This window comes from Hydractinia symbiolongicarpus, chromosome 7 (genome assembly GCF_029227915.1).
Source record: "Hydractinia symbiolongicarpus strain clone_291-10 chromosome 7, HSymV2.1, whole genome shotgun sequence".
Taxonomy (NCBI): Eukaryota; Metazoa; Cnidaria; class Hydrozoa; order Anthoathecata; family Hydractiniidae; genus Hydractinia; species Hydractinia symbiolongicarpus.
In genome coordinates, this window is record NC_079881.1 from 18,069,858 (window position 1) to 18,092,488 (window position 22,631).

The window sequence follows — 22,631 nt, forward strand, 5'->3', positions numbered from 1 at the left end:
AACTAAAGGCAAAAAAATTTTCCTGATTGAAGCAACAAGTGAAGGCTGAGCTTTATTGTGAAGTGAAGTGAGGGGCTTTCTCATTCTTCAGCTTTTCACCTTTATTTTTACTGTCTGATTCACCAAATGCTCATACCTATTTGCTATTATTTTACTACCTAATTAAGTTACCGTATTAAACCCACTCTAGCAAAACAATTAGATATTTTTTGTTGAAGTTAGCTGCTGTAGCTAACTAGCTAGCTAGCTAGTAGAGAGAAGCCCTTTAAATATCCTTTACAGAAAGCTCTGTTTTACTGGGGATAGTTATCTAGCTAGACTTCCAATAACTTCTAATAAATTTTCTGTATGAAACTGTTGTTGATGGTAGTGCAATGCAGGAGTTATTTTGCTTGTTTCATTCTTTTCAATTCTCTCTCGTATTTGAAAATACACCTTTTACGATAATTCGGGAAAACTAAAACTTCATCACAGTGTATGTTGCCATCGGAGGAGGTAAACATCACACTTTTATAAGAGTTTATTAAGGAGAAAACGCGTTCTTTCGTGATAACTTTTCTTTCCGCCTTTTGTTTTTAATGAAAAGTACACATAAGTTGTATCTTATTATTAGGGAATAGGAGTAACTACATCGCAATGCAGATAAAACTAGTCTTTTAAGACGGAAAGTTTAATTAAAAAAAGGAGGTTTCTCTCCAAAGAATAAGAAGCTGCTGGAGAACTTCTGCATTCTCCCCTTTACAGGGATAATCGAAAAGTTAATGGATTTCGAGTGTACTGAAACAAACACCTATGAATGTGGAAACACGAGGATTGGTGAAATTCACTTATGCTTGGGATCTGGTGCGGGCCCTTGAGTAAGCATCCCCTGCCTCCTGCAAGACACCAGCCACATTCATTGACACCGTCCGCCAAAACCAATAACTTTTGTTAAACTTTGGAAAAAGAAAAGTCGACAGCTGCAAATCGTATCGTTGTTGCTTTTACCTACTGACACAGAGCCCAGGGCTAAGAGAGGTAGACTTGGAACCCAGCCCTTAGAGAGGTTGTGACAAAGAATAAAAAGCAGCAAACCTGGAAACAGAAAAGCTTTCTGACCTTAGACATGAACACTTGAGAAATCGTATCGTAATGCTTGGGCTGACCAAGAAACCGCCCCTTAGAAAGGTAGACTTGGAACCCAGCGGCGGCAACCCAGAAAAGCATTACATATCGTCTTGAGCTTAAACAAGTAATTCACTTCACCACCCAGTCAACTTTTATGCTTCGAAATCCGCCACACTCCATTCTTTGGAAGGAGTTATCAATCGTCTCGAGATTGCAACTGAAGACCCGTCCTAACATTAACGTTTCCTGAAAATTTGAAAGAAATTGATACGAAGGAAGTTAAAAAACTTGAGAAAACACGCTTTCGTCTCTAACAAACTCTTATAAAAAAAAGTTTTTTACCTCCATTTCCGATATTGTAAAACGATGGAGAGCCGTAGGAATTCATGTACAATTGAATTATCGTAAAGGTGTATTGCGACTTTATAAATGAATTCCGTTGCTTACATTTCCAGCAGCAGCCTCTTTTGGCTCTGGCATTGTTGTGGCAGGAAAATTTTTTGCGGCACTAGGTGAAGCAAAGTTATTTTCAGTCCATTTCGTTACACAAAGGCATTGTTTTGTTGGGACTTGAATTCAAATAAATTAGAAATCCACACTCGATAATAGTTTAAAACCTCAAACGATGTTCCCATAACAAAAAATTGACAGGAAAAGACCTCTTTTCTCCAAATTCTAGCATCTTTTTTCCTACCACGCAAATTCCAGAGCCAAAGAGCTTACCGCTACAAAGTAAACAAATAACGTCACAATGAAATTAATCTATGTTTTTGCGTACCTACTTTGCTATTGAGGTTGCCGACTCACCATAAAAAGGCATAAAAACTTGGGAATCTTTTGGGTAAGTTTGGTGTTTTTAAAAAACCTCCAAATTTCACTTAAAAAAGCCTGCATCCATTTGAAAAGTTAAAAAAAACATTGTGTGATGTGGAATTGTGTGTGCTAGACTTTCCTAGTTACAGGAATGTTACTTACATAACACTTTATTAAGAGCAGGACACTGAGCCTTGTATCTTAAGAGTCCTTCATCTAATCTTGATAAAAAACATAATGGTAGATCCATAGCGATGGTGTATATAATGAACCTAGTTTGTTGGCGTATATACAGTTCTCAAAAAAGGCTTCATTTGGTACAATGTCCTCGATATATTATAGTAAACTGCGGTATGAGGATGTTGAAAGCCAATACAGTGTTCCTTTAAAAAATTCTGTATGTTCTTGGTTTCACAGCTTAATAATGTCATGTCTAACAATGTAGCTAATATGTTCTGTAAATTATAAAAAACAAGTAAACGAAGTTGTTGTGCCACGGGTGGAGTTTTTTTAGTAAAAAAGTAAAAGGATTATATTTAAGTTTAGTAGAGAGGGGTCTGGCAATATTTCTCAAGACAAACACCAAAATGGTTTGTTGATAAGATAAACAATTTTTAACCATTTTTAACCATTTTTTATCCTTTTCGTCTTTTAGATGGAGAAACAACACAAAATCATCGAAAAAAAGTTTCTGTGCACTATGCCATTAGATTTAAGGTCAGTATTTTTATCTTTCCTTTGTTCATATTTTTATGGACGAGCTCTGTAATGATTTGATACATACTGCCTAATTCAGTAAATACCGAGTTCAGCAAAAAATGTTGAATAAGAATGCTTGATATAGAATTTGAGAAACTGTTGTTGTAGCAAGTCTGTCTTCTCTAATCCTATTTATTTAGAAATGTTTTAAATGCGATGAAAAAAATGAAGTTGGCCGCAAGAACTGTAAATCTTGTGGCAAGGTGTTTGATAAAAAGAAAACATTAAGCCAGACTATTCCAGTTGGAAAAACAAATGTGACCGCACAAAAAAACATTATCCAGAAAAGGGTGTGTAGCATATGTTCTGGCTTTCTGACATTGTAACTTTGTTTTCGTATATGGCTTTTGTTTGGATTACCAGTAAATATGCCAGTTATGCACCACATTTTTTGTGTCTGCACAGTTATGAAAAGTGATTCATTGATTTAAACATATTTGAATCATGATTATTATTATTGATTATAAAATATATTTAATATCATTTAGCTTCTCGGACTCAATCAGCAACACAACTATAACTCTTTTGTTGTGTACATTCGCAAGGGTAAGAGAAACACAGTAGTTGATTCTTATGCCACACCTGGATTTTCAGAGAGTTTTCTTGGAACTACAGACAACTAGAGGGAGTACGGAGATTTTTTAATGAGAGCTGTGCGTGGCCATTTTAAAAGTAAGTCTTTTTGCTGTATTATTGTGTATTAGTGTCTCACTTTTATTGTTACTTATTAAATAAATATATATTTGGGATACAGATTACAATTCTTCCAACAATAATGGTAACAGCAATGTTGAAATTGGTAGTCAGTCACCTGAACACCTTTTGGATGTGGAAGGTGATGGCAATTTAGAACTTGAAAGTGGACAGCAATCCAGTAACCACGAACAGCAAGTGGATGAAGTACCACAACAATCAGAGAGTACAGAACAACAAGCAAATAAGGCTCCTCAAGGTATAGCTAGAATTAATTCCATCTTCTATTATTATAATAAATATATATTTGAAGAAGAAATGATAAATACTTTTACTAGAAATTTTTGTAACTCGTTATTAATCATTGATAATTGGTTAATTCTTCATTGTGAACTTAAAAATTGCATTTGTGCAATGATTTATTTAATTTTTTATAGCTTCATCTTCTGTGCAAGGACTATCTGGTATGTTTATATTTTATGTATTTTACTTAAGAAGTTGATTGTTATGCAAAAAAAACAAACTAATTAATTAAAATGTTATAATTGTAGTCTGTCCCTTGTTTTAAATCTGAAATACACTAATGCAAGTTCACTGAAGTGTGACTGCGATTCATATAACGATCTTGTTCAACTGATCTCATATTTTTAGTGATTTCCAAAGAAGAAATCCACGTAGGGGATGTTTTTCCAGTGTATTCCCAACCGGATGATTCAGAAGAATTTTAGCTTTTTCGAGTTGCAAAATGGTCAGCAGGGAAAGTGGAAGGTGCTTGGTTAAATAAAGTGAATGAAAGAGAATATGCGAACAGCTATAATGCCAAAATATTATGGAAAAATTTAGTTCGACCAGGATCATCCATTACCATACTTTACAAGCTTGAAGTTATTTCAGCAAATGGAATGTTCACAATATCTGAACAATGCAATGATGCATTAAAAGCACTTTGTAGATAAAGTATTTTTTAAAGTATTTGTGTATTGAAAATGATATGAAGGATAAAAAGCTGCTTTTCAAGTTTTGTGAAATCTTTTCTTGTTCTTAAAATATCATTTTCAATGCATGAATCTCATTTGCAAGTATATAAAGCTCTGATCTATAGCGGTGTCATGACATTTTTTCCAATTTTAAACCAACTTTTTATTTATTGATTATGCTTATAATCCTCTATGGTATGTTAAATCTACCCAAAACAATGTGATAGACCTTTTTAAGCGTGCATGTATTTTTTTATTTTTTTATAAAAAACTAGTTTTGTAAGGCGTGCTCGATATTTCTTAAAAAATCATTTATTTGCGACTGAAATATTTTATTGAATTTATTTTATTTATTGAATATCAAAGTTTTTTAATCATTTTGAGCCTCGTGTTTCTCAAATTCATGTATAAACTGCATGTACGTACGATTTAGAAGGTCTTGTTATATTTCCCAACTATTAAGCTGTCAATGTTTCTTTAAGTTTTTTCCCATTTAGGTCTCGTGTTTCTGAAAAATAGTATTTTTAAACTAAGGTGAAACTAAGCATCAGTTTAGACTGCAATATGAAAGTGTAACTTTGTCTGTTGTTGTTCAGCATTTACTCATTATACGCAAGCCTATTCTGAAATTTTGAGCTACTGATCAAAACAAATTAATGATTTTTCATTATCGTTTAGTGAAAATAAAACAAGCAATTCAGTAATGAGTGGCAGTGCACGTGACCAACAAGTTGAGTGCTTAAAATTTGAATACACAGGGGATAAAAATTTTTACCCAGGTAAATTCTTAACTGTTTCTTTTGTACTATATTTCAGTGTGTTAATTGATGCTTTGCTTGTGGATTTCATATGGACAAAATCACTAGTGAAGGCATAGGTCACAGTGTTATATTAACCTCGTTAATTTCTTTGTGTTTAACAACACCACTGAACTAATTAAATATTTAATTTTTTTAGGGCAACCTTTTCAACACAGAATTGAAATACCTGTTGGTTGTGACACGACAAGGTGAGTTTACACTAATGAAGACAAGGATGTGCGAAAGTGGAAAAGGCAACTTACAAATTATCACATTAAATTAATTCAAATTTTTGCTCTTTAAAGGTACGCAGATTATCTGAAGGCACTGCAATTTATCAACACTAGAAAAAACGAAATTCCAAGAGACCTATTGTCACATCTTGGTCACGAAAACCCTGTTTCATTATATGTTGCAAATGGACGAAAGGTATACAAAGTGCAATGCCCTTTCCTTGTGTGCAACTACATGGGTGACAGAATTGACAGACATTTGGAAGCTGTCCACCGTGTGAAACGGAGACTTGGTTTCTTTTTCAAATCACGACAAGTCCGAATACCCACCTGACTACAATATATCGAAGCACGTCAAAGCCGCTACCATGCAAGTTATGTGCAAAGTAAGTTTTTGCACACTTACTTAGTTTTGTAGTGTTTGTATATCGTATATCGAATTTTATATCGAATCTTCTTGATATATTTTTCTTTCTTCGCCTTAGGTATTACGACAGGGTTGATACACACTTCCGTCGAGTGCATGGTGTTACTGATGCGCAAATAAAAGAAGGTTTGAGAGTTGCGCAAAAGATTTCAAGAAATTTTAACAAATATTGTAAAAAAAGTTTAAAATAATAAAAATAAAAAATATGAACAAGTAATTTATTTAGTCGTATATGTCTAACATATCTTTATCCTAATATGCCTACTATCATGTTCTATCTTCTCGGAAAATGGCGGTTTTTTGCACATTTTCCCAAGTGGCAAAACAGCACCGCCCAAAGAAATTTCCTTAGCACAGGGTGCGAGGTTTATTTATTAGGAGATGTGTAGGGCGGGTGACGATGTTTTAAAAATCCGCATAGTGGAATAAATAACGCCATGACCGGCGACGTCGGGAACATAAGCCATGCTGACGTCAGCAAGAATTAAGATTGAGGTTGTGAAACGAACAAAATTACCTAAGACCCAATTTCGTTGCGAACATTGATGTACACGCTGGCGTCAAACAAAGTAAGAGCCTTTTCTATATGTACCGCACGACATTCTCCGTGTGTATGGGTTGGTTAATTGAAACCGTGACGGCGTGATACAAACTTAACTAATACTTGCATAATTTCGCTCAAATCAACAGTAGTACGAGCCTTTTGTTTGTATTCCGTTCGACATTCTCCGTGTGGAATCTTAAAAATCTGACAACTTTTGATGTATTTTGTTTGGCTCTCTTTAGCTTCTTTTTCTGTCAGCTGTTCTCGTCCACCGAGAAATGATAAGATGTTCAACCTGTAAATCCTTTATAGTGAAGCCTCTGTCTGTCATGATACTGTCATATTGATCCCACAATTGCTTATTAATTAATCCAGAATGACTAACAATTTTCTTACCTAGGATTGATTTCTCATATAATTGACTAATAAATGTTATTGATTCGGATAGTGCTATTCCTAACAAACCCTCGTACGTCACGTGACCTTTGTAACTTGAACATTACTTTGTGTGAATAACAAAGACAGCCTGTAGGAAAATAACTCTGTATAATCAATAATTCAACGTGTAGTGGGAATAAGTCTTCTTAAATACTTTGGGCATGGTGTCTTCTATATAAGCTTTGGATGGCTATATCGGTATTGAGCTCAGAGTATTATAGAACAGATTTACAATTGTAATAATGTATCGAAAAGCAGTAGACTTTGAAATATTAAACAGCCATGCAACGTTTTTAAGGTCAAATCCAACTGTAAACCATGACAAGTACAAGAATAATTGATCTTTAGGCTCTAATGTAACCCTTGGTCCTTGTTTTTGTTGAAAGGGGATGTCATTATATTAGAAGCTTCAGGTGTTATCCATTTTGATTCATACTATTTACAGTTTTACATACATACAGTTTTGACAAAATCTAATAAGGCAAATAAAATTTCAAATTTCACAATATATAGTCCTATCTCTGATAGGAATAGATTAGCTGTATATTATTTTGTTTAAAATGGTAACTTCGTTTGATAAGCTAGTATTTTCTAACTTCAGACTTGTCCCTTTCATCTATGTCAGGAGAAAATTCCTCATTGTCAAAAAGCTCGAATTCTTCTGAATCAGTAGGTAGTTTTTTGGCGATCTTCTTTTTGGTGGCTCAGTTTGTTTTTTTCCACGAAAATATTGGAAGTACTGCCAAAGGTTGTAAGCTCTTTATTCCTTCCCCAAAATGAAACGTTGATATGTTTTGCTTTGAAATAAAATTAACAAACAACCGTGTTTGAATAAATGTTAAAATTATAATTTTCCCCTTTTCTCCTGTACTGACGATATGATACGCTTCCAACGCTTACTTGTATATTTTTGTGAATTTTGAGCAAGGAAGGTAGGTTAATATATCTCAAGAACCTTTAAACTAGCTAAGTAGCTGGAGATCCCCCCCCCCCCCAAATTTAGATATTTAAAATTGTGTAGCTGCTTTGTGTGTTATAAAGATATTGACATTGGATTTGGACTTGAACTTGAACTTTATTTTTGGATTACTATTTTGGACACGATTTTATTTTGAACATTATACCTAGCTACCGGATTTGAACTTGACTGTTATTTTTGATTACTCTCTCGGAACACTAAATGATAATATGGGAAAACATGATCGATGTGTTGTAGGAGTATGTAACAATAACAAACGTTACCCTGACAAAATGGAAATTCACAGTAATGTCAAATCAGGAAAAATTATTATGCTCAAAATCCCAGTAGATCCTCTTAGACAAGCAACTTGGATACACTGTGTCTCCAAAGGAAGGCACGACTTTTTAATTCTGAAAAACTTTCTTGTCTGTTCCAATCATTTTCCTGATGGTGAACCAACAAAAGAAAACCCTGATCCTGTTTTGTTTTGACACCATCAAAGTATGTACAAGGCACTGCAAAAAACAACAAGACCACCCCTTAAAAAAATCCAGAGTCTAGTAAAGACAGCGTGGACTTTCCAGATAAAGAAATTAGGGACGACGATACTGAAGCAATATCATTAGACGTTGAAAAAAAAGTACTAACATTCATATATAAACACAGAACATGAACTGTTTCGACCTATTCTACTAACATTCACTCAAATTACCCGGGAAAGTAATGTGTCAACATTCACTGGTTTAGAAAGTGCAAAAATGTTTAGAGCTGTTTTTAGAATTGCCGCAATGACTTATTGGAATGGCAGTAAAAAAACTATGCGACTGAAAAAAAGACTGTCAAGTCCTGACAGGTATGAAAGTTTTTTTTCATCACCTGAATTTGATGTCAATGGAAAATTTTTTCAGTTGAAATAAACTAGACTGACAAGAAATTATCCCTAGAAGTGGAGTTTTTATTAGTTTTTAATGAGAATGAGATTATATCTGCTCATAGTAGATTCACCCTTTGGTTTTGGTATTTCGGTTGGAAAAGTGTCCCAAATCATAATTACATGGGCAAACTCTTGTCAAAGGAATTAAAAATATAATTATTAAAAAAATAATTATCTGGCCAACCTGATACCAAGTTAGAGCAACCTTGCCTGATTGCTTTTCCGAAAAGTGCGAACAATTATTTATTGTGGCAAAATTTTATTTGAGACTCCAAGTGTGATTAAAAATATCACTGCACAGGTAAATTTTTGGTTACAATTACTCCCAATGGAGCAATATCATGGCTTTCTCCACGTTATGGCTAGAACAGCCCTTACAACAACTGTCAAAGCCAGGATTTACAATTACCTTCAATAGAAGTTTTGGGAGTAACACGGAATTCTACTTCAACAGTACGTGGTAATCAAGAAATCATCTGTGAGTGTAAGCAACTTGGTCCAAAGGCTCCTCCTGTAGCTCGGATACAGTGTGGGTTCCTGGATGGACTTTGATCCCTCTTAGCAGGAAAGGCAAATCCTTTAAGAAGTTATGCTCGAACAGATGAAAGGATCAGAACAAAGGAGTAGCTAAAACTTTCAACTTTACAACTCTACCCGCTCGCTATCAGTTTGTTTACATGCTAAGTACATCAGGCCTCGTTTTTATGTTTCAAGATAAAATTTCGTAACAGGTGTATTACGTAATTATTATGTATACGCACAAACATAATTTTTGAAAACGTGAACTGCTGTATTATAAAGCTGAAAGTCCACTTAAATATTTTAGAACGACAATCGCAGTGCACGACTCACAGCGCTTGATATTGATGATAATGATGAGACATCCACAATATTGCTTTTGGATAATGAAATGAATCCATTAGGTGTACATCAACAAACGTAGATGTCACTTTAGACACACATTATCCAATTGTTTAAACAACAGGCAACAAGGACACCAAAACAAACAAAAAAAAATGAGTTTGCTAAAGGTATATCATTGTTTCATTAAAGCATTGTTTTTATTAAAAAAAAAGTTTTGACTGACCAACTTGTAATTACTCTTAAAGTTCTTATTCGAAATGGTTAAAAGAACTTAAGGGATGGATTTGTAAATGCTCTAAAAAATAAAACCTGCGTGTAAACCCGACGCAGGAGCATGCAAGGCACTAACATGTTAATACTTTAAGATGCTGATAATTTCGAGAGAGCATATTTCAAATAAAACCACAAGCAGCAATAACAATTTAGCTTTAGAGCAATGTTAAGAACAACATTAGAATATTGCTAGTGAGCTTAAGTCAAGTTCTATTTTGTCAAATATTTCGACCGATAAACAGTCACAAATACCATCAGTATCTAAGGGTAAAAGTAAATTACTTACAAGTTCCTTGTCAAGTGTTACAGAAAAACATTCACAAATGAGTGAACGTGTGAAAGATGATTCGGACATGTTATTTATATAGAGTCTGCACCTGGAAAAACTTGCATGGTATAAAAAACAGATTGACTAGAATGGATATAATAAAATTTTTGACAGAGTACTAGTTTTCGGAATAATAATATTTTTAGAAGTAGACTATCTCTTGTTATAAGAACGAAATGTATATACATGCTTGTTGTACATATTTTATCCTGATGTATATATCTTTTATGAACAACAGTGTGTTTTACACATTTGTTCTTACCGTTTATCTTTGATCAAAATTGTCACTTGTACTTCTGACCCATTGTTGCCTGAGCTCTCGTCGTCATCGGACGTTCTCTAACTGTTCTTTTGATGCAACAAACAAAAGGGCATTCACCTCAACTAAAGATTGCTTTAATGAAAAGCTAATTTCTGTTGTTTTTTTCAACAACAAACAGCAAGAACTTACAAGTAGTTATTATACCATCACTATATTTGCCTTCATCGTATGGCTCTAGTAACAAGTGCTCGAAGCAAATCACAACTTGCTACCATCATGCCAAATCAACGTCAAGCTCAGCAGTAACACTGGACACTCTTCTAGCAGAAAAAAGGGTTGTTAAATATACTGTCAAAGCACTTGAAGCTAAGGTAGAAAAAATAAATTCACCTCTTGAACAAAATCTTTACAACCAAGGATACCTTTTTAACGCAACTCAGTAAAGAGAATAAGGAACTCTAAAATATGTTAACTTGAAAAGCTGCCTTTAAAAAAAGAATAAAGAGAACATTGACATTAAACAGATGATCCTGAACTTCAACGAGTGAAAATTACAAAGTGCACGCACAATGATAAACTCGAACAGTTAAGTCTTAAAATGTAAATTCTAGAGGTTTTGCTCCTCTAAAGAATATGCTCATATAAAAAAACACAATTCTTTCTTTACCCAAGGAGATAGTATGTGAGACGACATAATATTGAAAACACACAGAGCAACAAGACTGAGGAAAGGTCTCACAGCCACCGTCAGGAAAAGTATTGGATTTAGAGAAAATAATTTAAAAAGAGGTGGCAACCCACCGCAATGATGAACTCAACCTGTTAGGAAACAAGCTAGAGGTTGTACTCCTCTAGAGAATATGCCTCTAAAAGCACAATTCTTCCTTTTTACAAGGAATTTAAAAATATATAAAAAATAAAATAAATAAATAAAAAGGACACAACACATTTGAAAAGATGAACAGAACTTTAACCAAGGGCAGGTAGGTTTCGACCCATATTTCTGAACCTAAGTACCCTGGATGTCTAGCTGGGTCACCTCGAAGAGGTCCGCGGACGGTCATCAGCAGAAACTAGACATCCCTATCTTCCTAAAATTAACTTTGACCACTTTCTGTTCAACTGTGCTATTCTTTGTTTTTAACTCAGGTAATAAGTGGAGTCGTTACTCTTCAAAGACAAGATCATGTGTGATCAAACCCCCCTGCTAATATTTTTTTTATTCTTTTATTTATTTATTTATTTATTTATTTATTTTAATTGGGGTAATAAGTGGAGTCGTCACTCTCCAAAGAAAAGACCTAGTATGATCAAACCCTCTTGCTAACTTAATTTTTATTTTATTTTGTTTTATTTTGACTGGGGTAATAAGTGGAGTCGTCACTCTCCAAAGACAAGACTGAGTGTAGTCAAGCCCCCTTGCTGACTCACTCCAGTTAAAATATTCTGATCTCAGCTCTTCTAAAAAGAAAACATATGACTCGTGACTGTTAATAAGGCGGTCATCACAGAAAATTACTGCTCTATAACAGAAAATTCTAAACGGATGAAAATCACTAACATTGATACCATTGAAAACTTCGTAGATATAACTGAGCAGCTGAATACTTCAATATCGTTTTAATGACCAACCTTGTTTAATCTCTAGACGGAACAAAGTGACAAGTATTTATGAACCTTAACTCCATGCCAAGTCTCCATGTTCTCTTTGCATGGGCAAGTTAATTCAAGGATAATTACAGTTTTGGTCATGGCAGAAGTTAAAAGTATGTCGGGACGAAGTTGAGTTACGGCAAGATAAGGTGATAATATTAAGGTTGAATCTAAGTCTGACAATAATCTATAATCAGAGGCCAGGCGAAGGTTGCCTTGAATTTTTTAACGCTTTTTAGTGGGAAGACGTTTACCAGCTGGAACAAAGGATATTTTGTGACATCTAGATGGTTTCGCTGGCTCATAATCGGATAAGAACTTCTGGATGGCTGTCACTAACACAGAAGAACAGTATTATGGCGGTACGTGAATCCACCTTGTGAAATGGCTGATTTACAAGCGCCTAAAATGTGGGAAACGTTACAAAAGGGTTTTTTACATAGGCTGCAACTTTTGTCATTTTGAATTCCCCACTTGACAAGATTTTTAGGAGAAGGAAGCGTGTCATAGGTTGCACCGTTGCAAAACGAAGATAAACTTTGCGCAGAGAGAGTAGGTTCTTCCAGGAAAGATCGTATTTAATAAACAAGCACCACTTAGTCTAGTTACCTTAGACATGAAGCTGAACGGCTCGAGCATAATAGAAGTCTTCCCATTAATGCCGGACGTTTTGCTGACTCTGCAGACAGGCCCTCCTCCAAAAGTGACGGAGACATCGTATTGCCACCAAATTTAGCACAAATATTCGTTAGCACATTGAAAGACAAATTCATCTAAATTTTGGAAACATAAAATTTGGAATAAGAACAGGGCACGCAAACGACTCAGATGTGTAAAATGACTTGATAAATGCATAAAAAGGCTACAATACATTCGGAACAAGTGATAAGGATATTAGGAGAAAGAAAAACCTGTTAACCGTCGAAATTTTTTTTTTATGATTATGAGATCCTGTTTACAAAAGACGTGAAGTTATACCAAATTTTTGTGACTGTCATGAATCTAACTTAAATTGATGTAAAAACACTAAATTTCAGTGGTTACAAGAGCAGATTTAACTGCTTGATAAGGGACTGTTAACAGCATCAATAATCCGCTGTGTTACACATGCTGGTAGCGTTGTTGACATTTTACGCTCGTATTGGATTTCATCCAGTTTGTTTTTTTGTGTCAATGGGCAATTCTTTGTATGGTAATTTATTAAAAAAACATTGAATCTCTTGAGGAATCTTCTTGTCTAACCGTTACAATTGAACCAACATGTTGCTTAAAAAATTGTAGAATTCTTGCGATAATAAACTGCGGAATCTTTTAGGGCAGCTTTGCTTAAATGAATGGTACGTCACAAGAGACCCTGGCGTCATTAAAATTGCATGCTTAACTCAGATTTTTGAGGCGCAGATTGTATGGATGCAGATTGTTTGGTTTTAAGTAATTCATCAATAAACTGCAAATAAATTAAAAATGAAAAAAATAAAATGTGTCAAACATTATTAGTGATGGCAGAGTAAGGTAAGTAATAAAATGACGATTTTAGTGCATATTATAATACTCATATAAGCCTGTCAAGCAAAAAGGTAAAGTTACCGCAAGTAGCGAGAAACACAATGTAGTGAAAAAGGACGGGTAAGCCTGGGGATTTATTCACGGGTCACTGACTAGAGAACTAAAAAATTGGAAGATTTTTTTAAAAAATGAATGAAATAATGAAACATTTACATACCTTATGCATTATCATCGAAGTACAATATCGAACTATCCATTTCTTTAACATACTGAAATATGTAGTCAATCTTGACACGATTTAGTAACTAGACGGGATGTTGTTGTTGTAACGGAAGTAGACGATAAGACCTTGGCCTATCAGAAATCTGTCCGGAAAACCATTTCTTTACAAATTAAAACACATTTTTATATTTAAATAAAATAAATTTTGAAATGATATGTTTTTTTTCTTATTTTTAAATTAAAATTTCCCATAAAGCGTACATTAATCACGTTCTTTAATGTATGAAAGTAGTTGAGATGCAGATTATTTTAAAGTGAAACTTGCATGTGATTTTAACACTAAATCCGATGTTTAAAATTGATTTACATAAACGGCTTTACAATTCTCCTTATGAAAATGCACTTTTGCGATATTAAAATGGCTTTGTGACTTGGTAGCTTCGGAGGATTCGCAGCTTCGTGGATTTGTGGTTTAATCATTCATAAATAAGGAAAAATGAGTAAACGAAGACCTTGCTTTGTCCACAAATCCACTAACCGTTTAATTCAGTTAAAAGATGATATATATTATCATAAAGTGTAGAAAGTTAATGAAATACAAAACATAAGATGTAGTGATCTGACTAAAATAAATTACACATAACCCTCATAATTATAAGCAGTAATCGTACCTTGACACAGAAGAATATATTAACCCTTCCGTAAGTGCCTTTTCCAGTAGTTTGGGCAATAACCCATAGATAAGAAAAAGGTATCCAGTACCATTTCTACTTATCACGAGCCTACAGTATATCCAATACGCATAGGTAATACTGCATAACAATTAAAGAATTGACACGGGAAGAAACATTATTTACCTAGTATGTAGAAGGCACAATTGTCAGGATTGTGTCTTTCATTTTCAGTGCTGAATTGCATTGAAACACTTTCTCCAGTGAAAATTTTTGATTATATTTCTACATCACCAGTGTAATCTTTGTTTTTAAAATTTTGAAAAGATATTCTTGTATTTCTGCTTTTACAATAAACGCAGATCCGTTAATAGACAAAAATATTGTCAAACCGAAGTTGTAGCTGTTGACATCATACACGCATCTTCATTATTGTACTTAAGCAGTTGCATGGTAGATAGCTTTAGAGCAGATGATTTGCCTGTGGTTGATTTTTTTATTAAAAAAGTATTTAAAAGAAAATAATGATAATATGATAATGATAAACTCAACCTGTTGGGTCTTTGGAAATAAGCTAGAGGTTGTACTCCTCTAGAGAAAATAACTCTAAAAGCACAATTCTCCCTTTTTACAAGGAATTAATTAAAAAATATATATAAAAAAAATAAAAAGGACACAACACATTTGAAAAGATGAACAGAACTTTAACCAAGGGCAGGTAGGTTTCGACCCATTATTTCTGAACCTAAGTACCCTGGATGTCTAGCTGGGTCACCTCGAAGAGGTCCGCGGACGGTCATCAGCAGAAACTAGACATCCCTATCTTCCTAAAATTAACTTTGACCACTTTCTGTTCAACTGTGCTATTCTTTGTTTTTAACTCAGGTAATAAGTGGAGTCGCTACTCTCCAAAGACAAGATCATGTGTGATCAAACCGCCCTGCTAACTTAATTTTTATTTGATTTTGTTTTATTTTTGACTGGGGTAATAAGTGGAGTCGTCACTCTCCAAAGACAAGACTGAGTGTAGTCAAGCCCTCTTGCTGACTCATCCTGGTTAAAATATTCTTATCTCAGCTCTTCTAAAAAGAAAACATATGACTTGTGAACTATACCTTGGCTAACGTGCTATCTCATGGTTTCATTAACAAAACTATATTTTAATTTATTCCTTCCATTAAAGAACAAAACACAATGCGGTTAGGGGGAAAAAGCCGTATATAAGCATTTAAAGCATATTTACGCTGTATCTCGCTTATTTAAGTTGTATTGAACATTTAATTTGAAGGTAACATACTATTTATACTGTAACAGAATATTTAAAAGTTTTCCCTGACTGTATAAGAAGTCATTAATTCGCAAAAGGAAGTCAATGTAGTTATTACTATATATTTGAAATTTGATGGTTGGGCGTTGGTTATCGTTTTGTTTTATTTTTTACATAGGTGGGGGGATTGTGTAAAGGCTAGCTGTAATATCAAGTTTTAATTTTTCACCAGACAATATCCGTAAAAGACGAAAGGCCGGCCAACCGTAATAAGTTTACAAGAGAAAATGAGCACGAAAAGACCACTATCTCAATATGGAACAAATCGTGTAGCAAAACCAAAACCCTGAGGACAGGGCTTAAAGGTTACCTCCCGAAGAAAAATAAATATGCTTAAATCAACTCGAAATACATTACTATAAAACAATCCAGCAATAGTTTTTTAAAATTTGTACACATACTTGAGTATAGCTATGACTATTTATTCAGTCTCCCAGAGCTTCGATCGTCTTCACGCCGCCATTACAGAAAACATAATTTCACACTGAAAACGGCCGTGATGTAATGAGTATGCAGCGCATGCTGGCCGGACAAGTGCATCTACGCTAAACCACACAAAGTACGGATTTTTGAATTTACTTTCGACTACGAGGTGACTATTATTTTATTATTATTGCTTACGTCCTTCTGCGCAAATTACAATGTATGAAGTTCATTTTTGTGTTTTCCATTCAGGGGAATATGTTTTCCCAGAAATACATAGATTCTGGTCTGAGCATCAACAAGCACTACTTTGTTCTGCATCTGAGAAGCATTTACAGCTGGCAATTGATGGACAGTGTGACAGTCCCGGTCATAGTGCTACATATTGTACAGCTTCGGCCGTGGATACTATTACAGAAAAAATATTGGATTTCAACGTGGTTGATGTGAAAGAAGTTAAAAATTCGCAAGGTCAGCTTCCACCATATATACACTTCATACAGTAATAGCTATGTTAATTTAGCTATTCTTATTCAAAATTTACTAGGAATGGAGAAAGAGGGGTTTATTCGTTGTCTGCATAACCTACATAACAACTTTGATGCTAACATAGCAATCGTGTCAACAGATCGTCACAATCAAATTCGTGCGCTGATGAGAACTGATGACAAATACAAAAACATTAAACACCAGTACGACCCGTGGCATATTGCAAAAGGAATCTATGAAAAGTTGCATAAGCTTTCGAAGAAAAAAGGTACCCCACAGAATTTCCTTACCTACTTTTGATACGAACTGTTTTAGTTCCTTTCCTCTTCTTTTCAGGATTTGAGTTACTGGGTTTGTGGGCACGTGCCATTGTGAATCATTTATACTGGAGCGTAACTACCTGCAATTAAAATGGTGATGAGCTAGTGGAACGATTTCTATCTGTAATTCATCATGCGTGTAACAAGCACACATTCCCAGGGAAGTTCTATACCAAATGTGCACATGATAGATACACGACGGAAGAGGCCAAAAATGTGCAGTGGATTAAGCCTGACAGCCCTGCACATGAAGCATTATTGAAAATATTGAAACAGCCACAGTTGGTGAAAGATATGGCCCAAATGAGTGAGAATATATATGTCTGGGGTGGAGGTGTTCCACGCATTGAAAATACGGTACCTTCCCAGAAGTATATTTTTTGAGAAGGAAAAAATGTTGGCCTCAACTGCCTTAGCTGGTCTTGATCACAACTTCAACGTTGATAGAGCACAGGTAATTTTTATTGTGTGAATTTAGATAACCTATTGTGTAAATATGATTGTAATAATTATATTTCACCGCAGGCTAGTTACAAGAAGAAAAATTCGGAGGGAAAATACATTCCACGCTTTAGAGTCCAATATACGAAGCACACAAATCGATTCACAGCTAAAAAAGTTAAAGTCGCAAAAAACTACACTTTCATGCGAGACATTACAAGATCTGTTTACTTTAGAGCTGTTGATAGCGATAAAGCATTGAAAGAAGAGCGACTATTGAGAAAACGATGTTTGCTTTTATCACCCATAGAACGACCTCGTCGAGAGGAAACTATTACAAACTCCAATAAATATAGTCGTATGAAAAAAAAAAAACGTAAAAAAAGTGTAAATATTTTTTAATCTAATATATAATCTCTGAAAGCTCAGATCAAATTGACCTCGTTAATAGCGTCTGGGCCTCCTTCTACATCTTTGTAGCCCACGTAAATACCATCTGGTGCAGGATATTCTCTACGAATTCTATTCACCACACAAGATGGGATCACTCTCCTGATACGTCTACCAATTCTATTGTGGACCCACCAAGTGAACTGACGGTAACTTGCGTACCTATAAGTCCTGTACGTAATATATAAACAGAATAAATAGTGTACAAACGTTATTACTACATGTATATATTTCGTGTGTGTATAAAGAAGCATAATATAGTGATGAAAAACAAAGAAAATTATTCAGAAAAATTTTCACCTAGGTGGAACATTATTTCTGTTGGGTAGATGACAAGCCTCTCGATCATGCATCCCAACTAATGCGGTCCAAAGAGCATTCTTCAAAATAACAATGCTGACAAAGTGCGCATGTTCAATTATGCACTTGAACGCATCTTCTGAAAAAAATAGAGAGGGTTACTTTCAAATAGGCGACGAGAACAGAGGAATGATTGTAAGAGAAAATAACAACAAGCTCCTAACTCAAAAACAGCTGCTGTCTCCAATTCCCGGCAACAAAAACATTCCTCTTCACTTGGCATATCTTCGCTGTTGCCACATTTGCACCACGTGCCAACTGGCTGAATTTTGCGACGTGGACTTTCGACATCCTCGTCTGATTCATTTACACTTTCCCAGCTGGAATCTGAGTCTGAAGTGGCTTTCGCGAAACATCTTCTGGGTTCAAACTGAAAGCCAGCTATTGCGTTTGTGTTCTCAGCCATTTTCTTTAAGTATTATACTTTCAAAACATTCGATCAAATAAATTTACTGAATAATAAAGAAGTACGGGGGTTTTAAATTTTGTTTGTTTGCGGCATTGAATAGAAGACTCGCTATCATTATTCCGAACTGAATATTGTGCATACTCGTTACGTCACACTACGACCACCGTGTGATTTTAGTTTAGTAATGGCGGCTGGATGTAAACAAGCTACGAAGGTGATATTTTGAATTTGAATGAAACATTTCTTCCTTATGTTACAAATTTTGTCAAAAAGAAAGTTATATTGTTTATTATAGTATGTTTCTACGTCGAAATACATTAAGTTGTTTTTTTTCGGGAGGTAACCTTTAACTTGTTTATTTACGATAGCAAAAAATATGCTTTTTAACATCACTGGGTCTAAGTTATGGAAGTTTATCCATCACATAAGCCATTATTTGATTGATTATAATTTTATTTTTGGGTAACATGTGTACATTGGGCGGTTGAGGACATGAAATTTGTAACTTAATAAATTTAGGCATTTCCACATTTCTTTCCCAATTTATACGGAAAAATGACTTATAAATAGGATCATATTTCAGCAAAAACGTTTTATGAGCAATTCTTGCGGTCGGAATGACGTCACTACCATGGCAACGATAACTAGCCATGTTGGCTTGGGGTACAATATGGTAGCAAAAAAAGGGAAAGACAGCATTGCTTCAATATTCTCAGCAGGATGCCAAAGTGTTGTTGTGTTGAAAACTGTACAAATAATAAGAGGAATAGGCCGGATTTAAATTATTATATTATTCCAAAAGAGGAAAAACGTCAAAGACTATGGCTAAATGCGATAAGTCGTGCACAAGTTGATGAATCTGGAAAAGTTCTTGACAAAACATGGTCACCCAAATCATGACATAATTTTGTTTGTTCTCAACATTTTGCAACTGGTAAGGGATACTCCACAACTGCGTACATGTGCCTTTTGTTAGCCTGTTCTGTATTTAAAACTGGAATGTGTAGCTAGTAAAAATAATCCTTTTAGGAAAGAAAGAAAACTTCGAGAAACATCCTGATTATGTTCCTTCTGTTTTCCCTGGGAGAACTAAAGACAACTCTTCAGAAATGGGTAAAATGGATCGCGTCAATAGAAGAATTAACAGGACTCTGAGTAAAGAATGTGAGTAGCTACACTTTTTTATATAAAAAATACACAAAATATGGACAAGAGGCCTTGACTATAAAAATGTTTTCTTTTTAGTTCCATCATCAAGTACATGTGTTGAAGAACCGACGGAATTAACGTTGACTGAACAGACCGATTCAAGTACCAATTTATCCAGCCCGTTGGTAGAGGAAGAAAGGACTGCATTGTATATGGAGACGTTTAATCTTCGTAATGAGAGAGATATCTTGCGGGCTGAATTAAATCTTAAAACTACGGCATTATCCTATGAAGGATTAAGGAACAATAAGGACAAGAGTATTAAACTAACTGGCTTGGAGTTCAATTGCGATGTAGTTACTCCTATTCTCTTTTTCCTGTTTCTTACACAGATCCAGTTGACTGCCAGGAAAGACTGGTTGACACTGGGAAAGACTAGTGACTGTGGGAAAGACCACTGACGGTGGGAAAGACCATAGATCGTGAAGGCTTTTAGGTTTTGGTGACTAAAGAGTGTGTGTTCTTCATTGGTTAGGATGGGTCTTCAGTTGCAATCTCGAGACGATTGATAACTCCTTCCAAAGAATGGAGTGTGGCGGATTTCGAAGCATAAAAGTTGACTGGGTGGTGAAGTGAATTACTTGTTTAAGCTCGAGACGATATGTAATGGTTTTCTGGGTTGCCGCCGCTGGGTTCCAAGTCTACCTTTCTAAGGGGCGGTTTCTTGGTCAGCCCAAGCATTACGATACGATTTCTCAAGTGTTCATGTCTAAGGTCAGAAAGCTTTTCTGTTTCCAGGTTTGCTGCTTTTTATTCTTTGTCACAACCTTTCTAAGGGCTGGGTTCCAAGTCTACCTCTCTTAGCCCTGGGCTCTGTGTCAGTAGGTAAAAGCAACAACGATACGATTTGCAGCTGTCGACTTTTCTTTTTCCAAAGTTTAACAAAAGTTATTGGTTTTGGTGGACGGTGTCAATGAATGTGGCTGGTGTCTTGCAGGAGGCAGGGGATGCTTACTCAAGGGTCCGCACCAGATCCCAAGCATGAGTGAATTTCACCAATCCTTGTGTTTCCACATTCATAGGTGTTTGTTTCAGTACAGTCGAAATCCATTAACTTTCCGATTATCCCTGTAAAGGGGAGAATGCAGAAGTTCTACAGCAGCTTCTTATTCTTTGGAGAGAAACCTCCTTTTTTAATTAAACTTTCCGTCTTAAAAGACTAGTTTTATCTGCATTGCGATGTAGTTACTCCTATTCTCATACTTGATAAAATAATTTCCTACTTAAAAAAATTCAGCATTGAAGTTAGTCGTAGTCCTTCCTTGAACGTTGAAGATCAGATATTGTTAACGATTATCAAACTTAAACAAAACCCAAACTTCGAATTCTTGGCATATATTAAAAATATAGCTAAAACAACATGCATTGAGTATTTTTGGAAATGGGTTAACATAATGTACTATAAACTGAGATTTCTTATTCGGATGTCAGACAGGGAGAAAATATTCCAAACAATTCCAGCAGTTTTTAAGCAAAAATCCCAAGGCTAACAAGCATTATAGACTGCTTTGAAATATTTATTGAGGCACCAAGCAATTTTTTAGCAAGGGGACAATGCTACAGTCAATACAAAAAACACTGTACAATCAAAGTATTTATTTCCTGCACACCACTAGGTGCACTGAACTTTATTTCAAGTTGTTATGGAGGACGTGCCTCTGATGTACAAATAGTAAGAGAATCAGATTTTACAACAACAAAGTATCATCACCCTGGCGATCAAATTCTTGCTGACAGAGGCTTCACATTGAAGGAAGATTTTGCTCTAAACTCTGGCAGTGAACTTTTAATTCCTGCCTTTACAAAAGGTAAGAAGCAGCTGTCAGCAGAAGAAATCGAGTCAACACGAAAAATTGCATTAGTAAGAATAAATATTGAAAGAGTGATTGGACTTCTTAAAAACCGCTACATTATACTGAAAGGCATCATGCCAATAAGGTGTGTTAAAAGTATGAAGGACGAAAAACTTGATGAGACTCTAGCTAATTGTGACAAAATTGTTACGGTTTGTGCAGCATTGTGTAACTTAAGTGAAAGCATAGTTCATAGGAAGTAAATACCTTGAAGTTAGACTTTTGTAAAATATTTCTGCCTTAGCATACACATAAACATGTAAAAATGTATATAAATGTAACAATAAAGTTTAAACATATCAGTTCACTTTTTTCTACATTCGTAGCAATACCAGACTTTCTGGGCTGCAAGTTTTTTCAACTTTAAACAGCTTGGATGAAACCAGTTGTCGCACTTATCGCATCCAACCATCTCACCCTCACCAGTCGTAGACTGGCACACACAATAAGTACGGTTTTCTGGTGTTATTTCAGGAGTAAGAGCGTTTGTATCTGTGTTGTACGATTTTGTTATTAAGCAAGGCAAAATATGATTTTTCCAAAACAATGTTGCCTGCTCTTGCATAAGGGTTGTAAAATCTTAATCGACAGGGATCCTTAAAATAAAATTTCTTGCGGTGTCCAAACAACAAAATCACCATACAAGACATTAGTAACCAACATTTCCATTTGAATTTGTGCATAATAACAATGTTTACTATCAAGTTTATAAATTCCATTGATATTTTTGACATAAAATGTGTTAGAATTTATGGCCTCTAACAAAGAGCCTTCACGTAAACTATATGGGCACTTAACTTCTACGACACCGTAACCGCAACACTCACAGCAGACTAACGCATCAGGGGATGCACCTAACCAAGGATGCAGGGGCGGATCTAGCAA

At 35.1% G+C, this 22,631-nt stretch overlaps 3 protein-coding genes across 6 annotated transcripts; all 3 read left to right on the forward strand.

The window, feature by feature from the left end:
* The first annotated feature begins 4,976 nt into the window (after window positions 1-4,976).
* LOC130648577 (uncharacterized) lies at window positions 4,977-6,435 on the forward strand. The gene is made up of 5 exons (XM_057454628.1): window positions 4,977-5,128; window positions 5,307-5,358; window positions 5,455-5,675; window positions 5,801-5,980; window positions 6,332-6,435. The coding sequence occupies exons 1-5, from the start codon at window positions 5,053-5,055 to the stop codon at window positions 6,433-6,435; spliced, it is 633 nt and encodes a 210-aa protein (XP_057310611.1). The 5' UTR covers window positions 4,977-5,052.
* Window positions 6,436-15,676: 9,241 nt separating this feature from the next.
* On the forward strand, window positions 15,677-21,063 carry LOC130648859 (uncharacterized). Of its 4 annotated transcripts, XR_008982972.1 has the most exons (5): window positions 16,391-16,686; window positions 16,763-16,972; window positions 17,041-17,478; window positions 17,550-19,618; window positions 19,714-21,063. XR_008982972.1 is itself a non-coding variant. In XM_057454968.1 (3 exons), the coding sequence occupies exons 1-3, from the start codon at window positions 16,434-16,436 to the stop codon at window positions 17,112-17,114; spliced, it is 537 nt and encodes a 178-aa protein (XP_057310951.1). In that variant the 5' UTR covers window positions 16,391-16,433; the 3' UTR covers window positions 17,115-21,063. The 4 variants fall into 4 exon arrangements, 1 of the variants encoding a protein (XP_057310951.1); XR_008982971.1 differs by having other exon boundaries at window positions 17,550-21,063; XR_008982973.1 differs by adding an exon at window positions 15,677-16,384 and having other exon boundaries at window positions 16,468-17,478; window positions 17,550-21,063.
* Window positions 21,064-21,287: 224 nt separating this feature from the next.
* Window positions 21,288-21,949, forward strand: LOC130648578 (uncharacterized). Its single transcript, XM_057454630.1, has 2 exons — window positions 21,288-21,319; window positions 21,379-21,949. The coding sequence occupies exons 1-2, from the start codon at window positions 21,288-21,290 to the stop codon at window positions 21,947-21,949; spliced, it is 603 nt and encodes a 200-aa protein (XP_057310613.1).
* The last annotated feature ends 682 nt before the right edge of the window (window positions 21,950-22,631 follow it).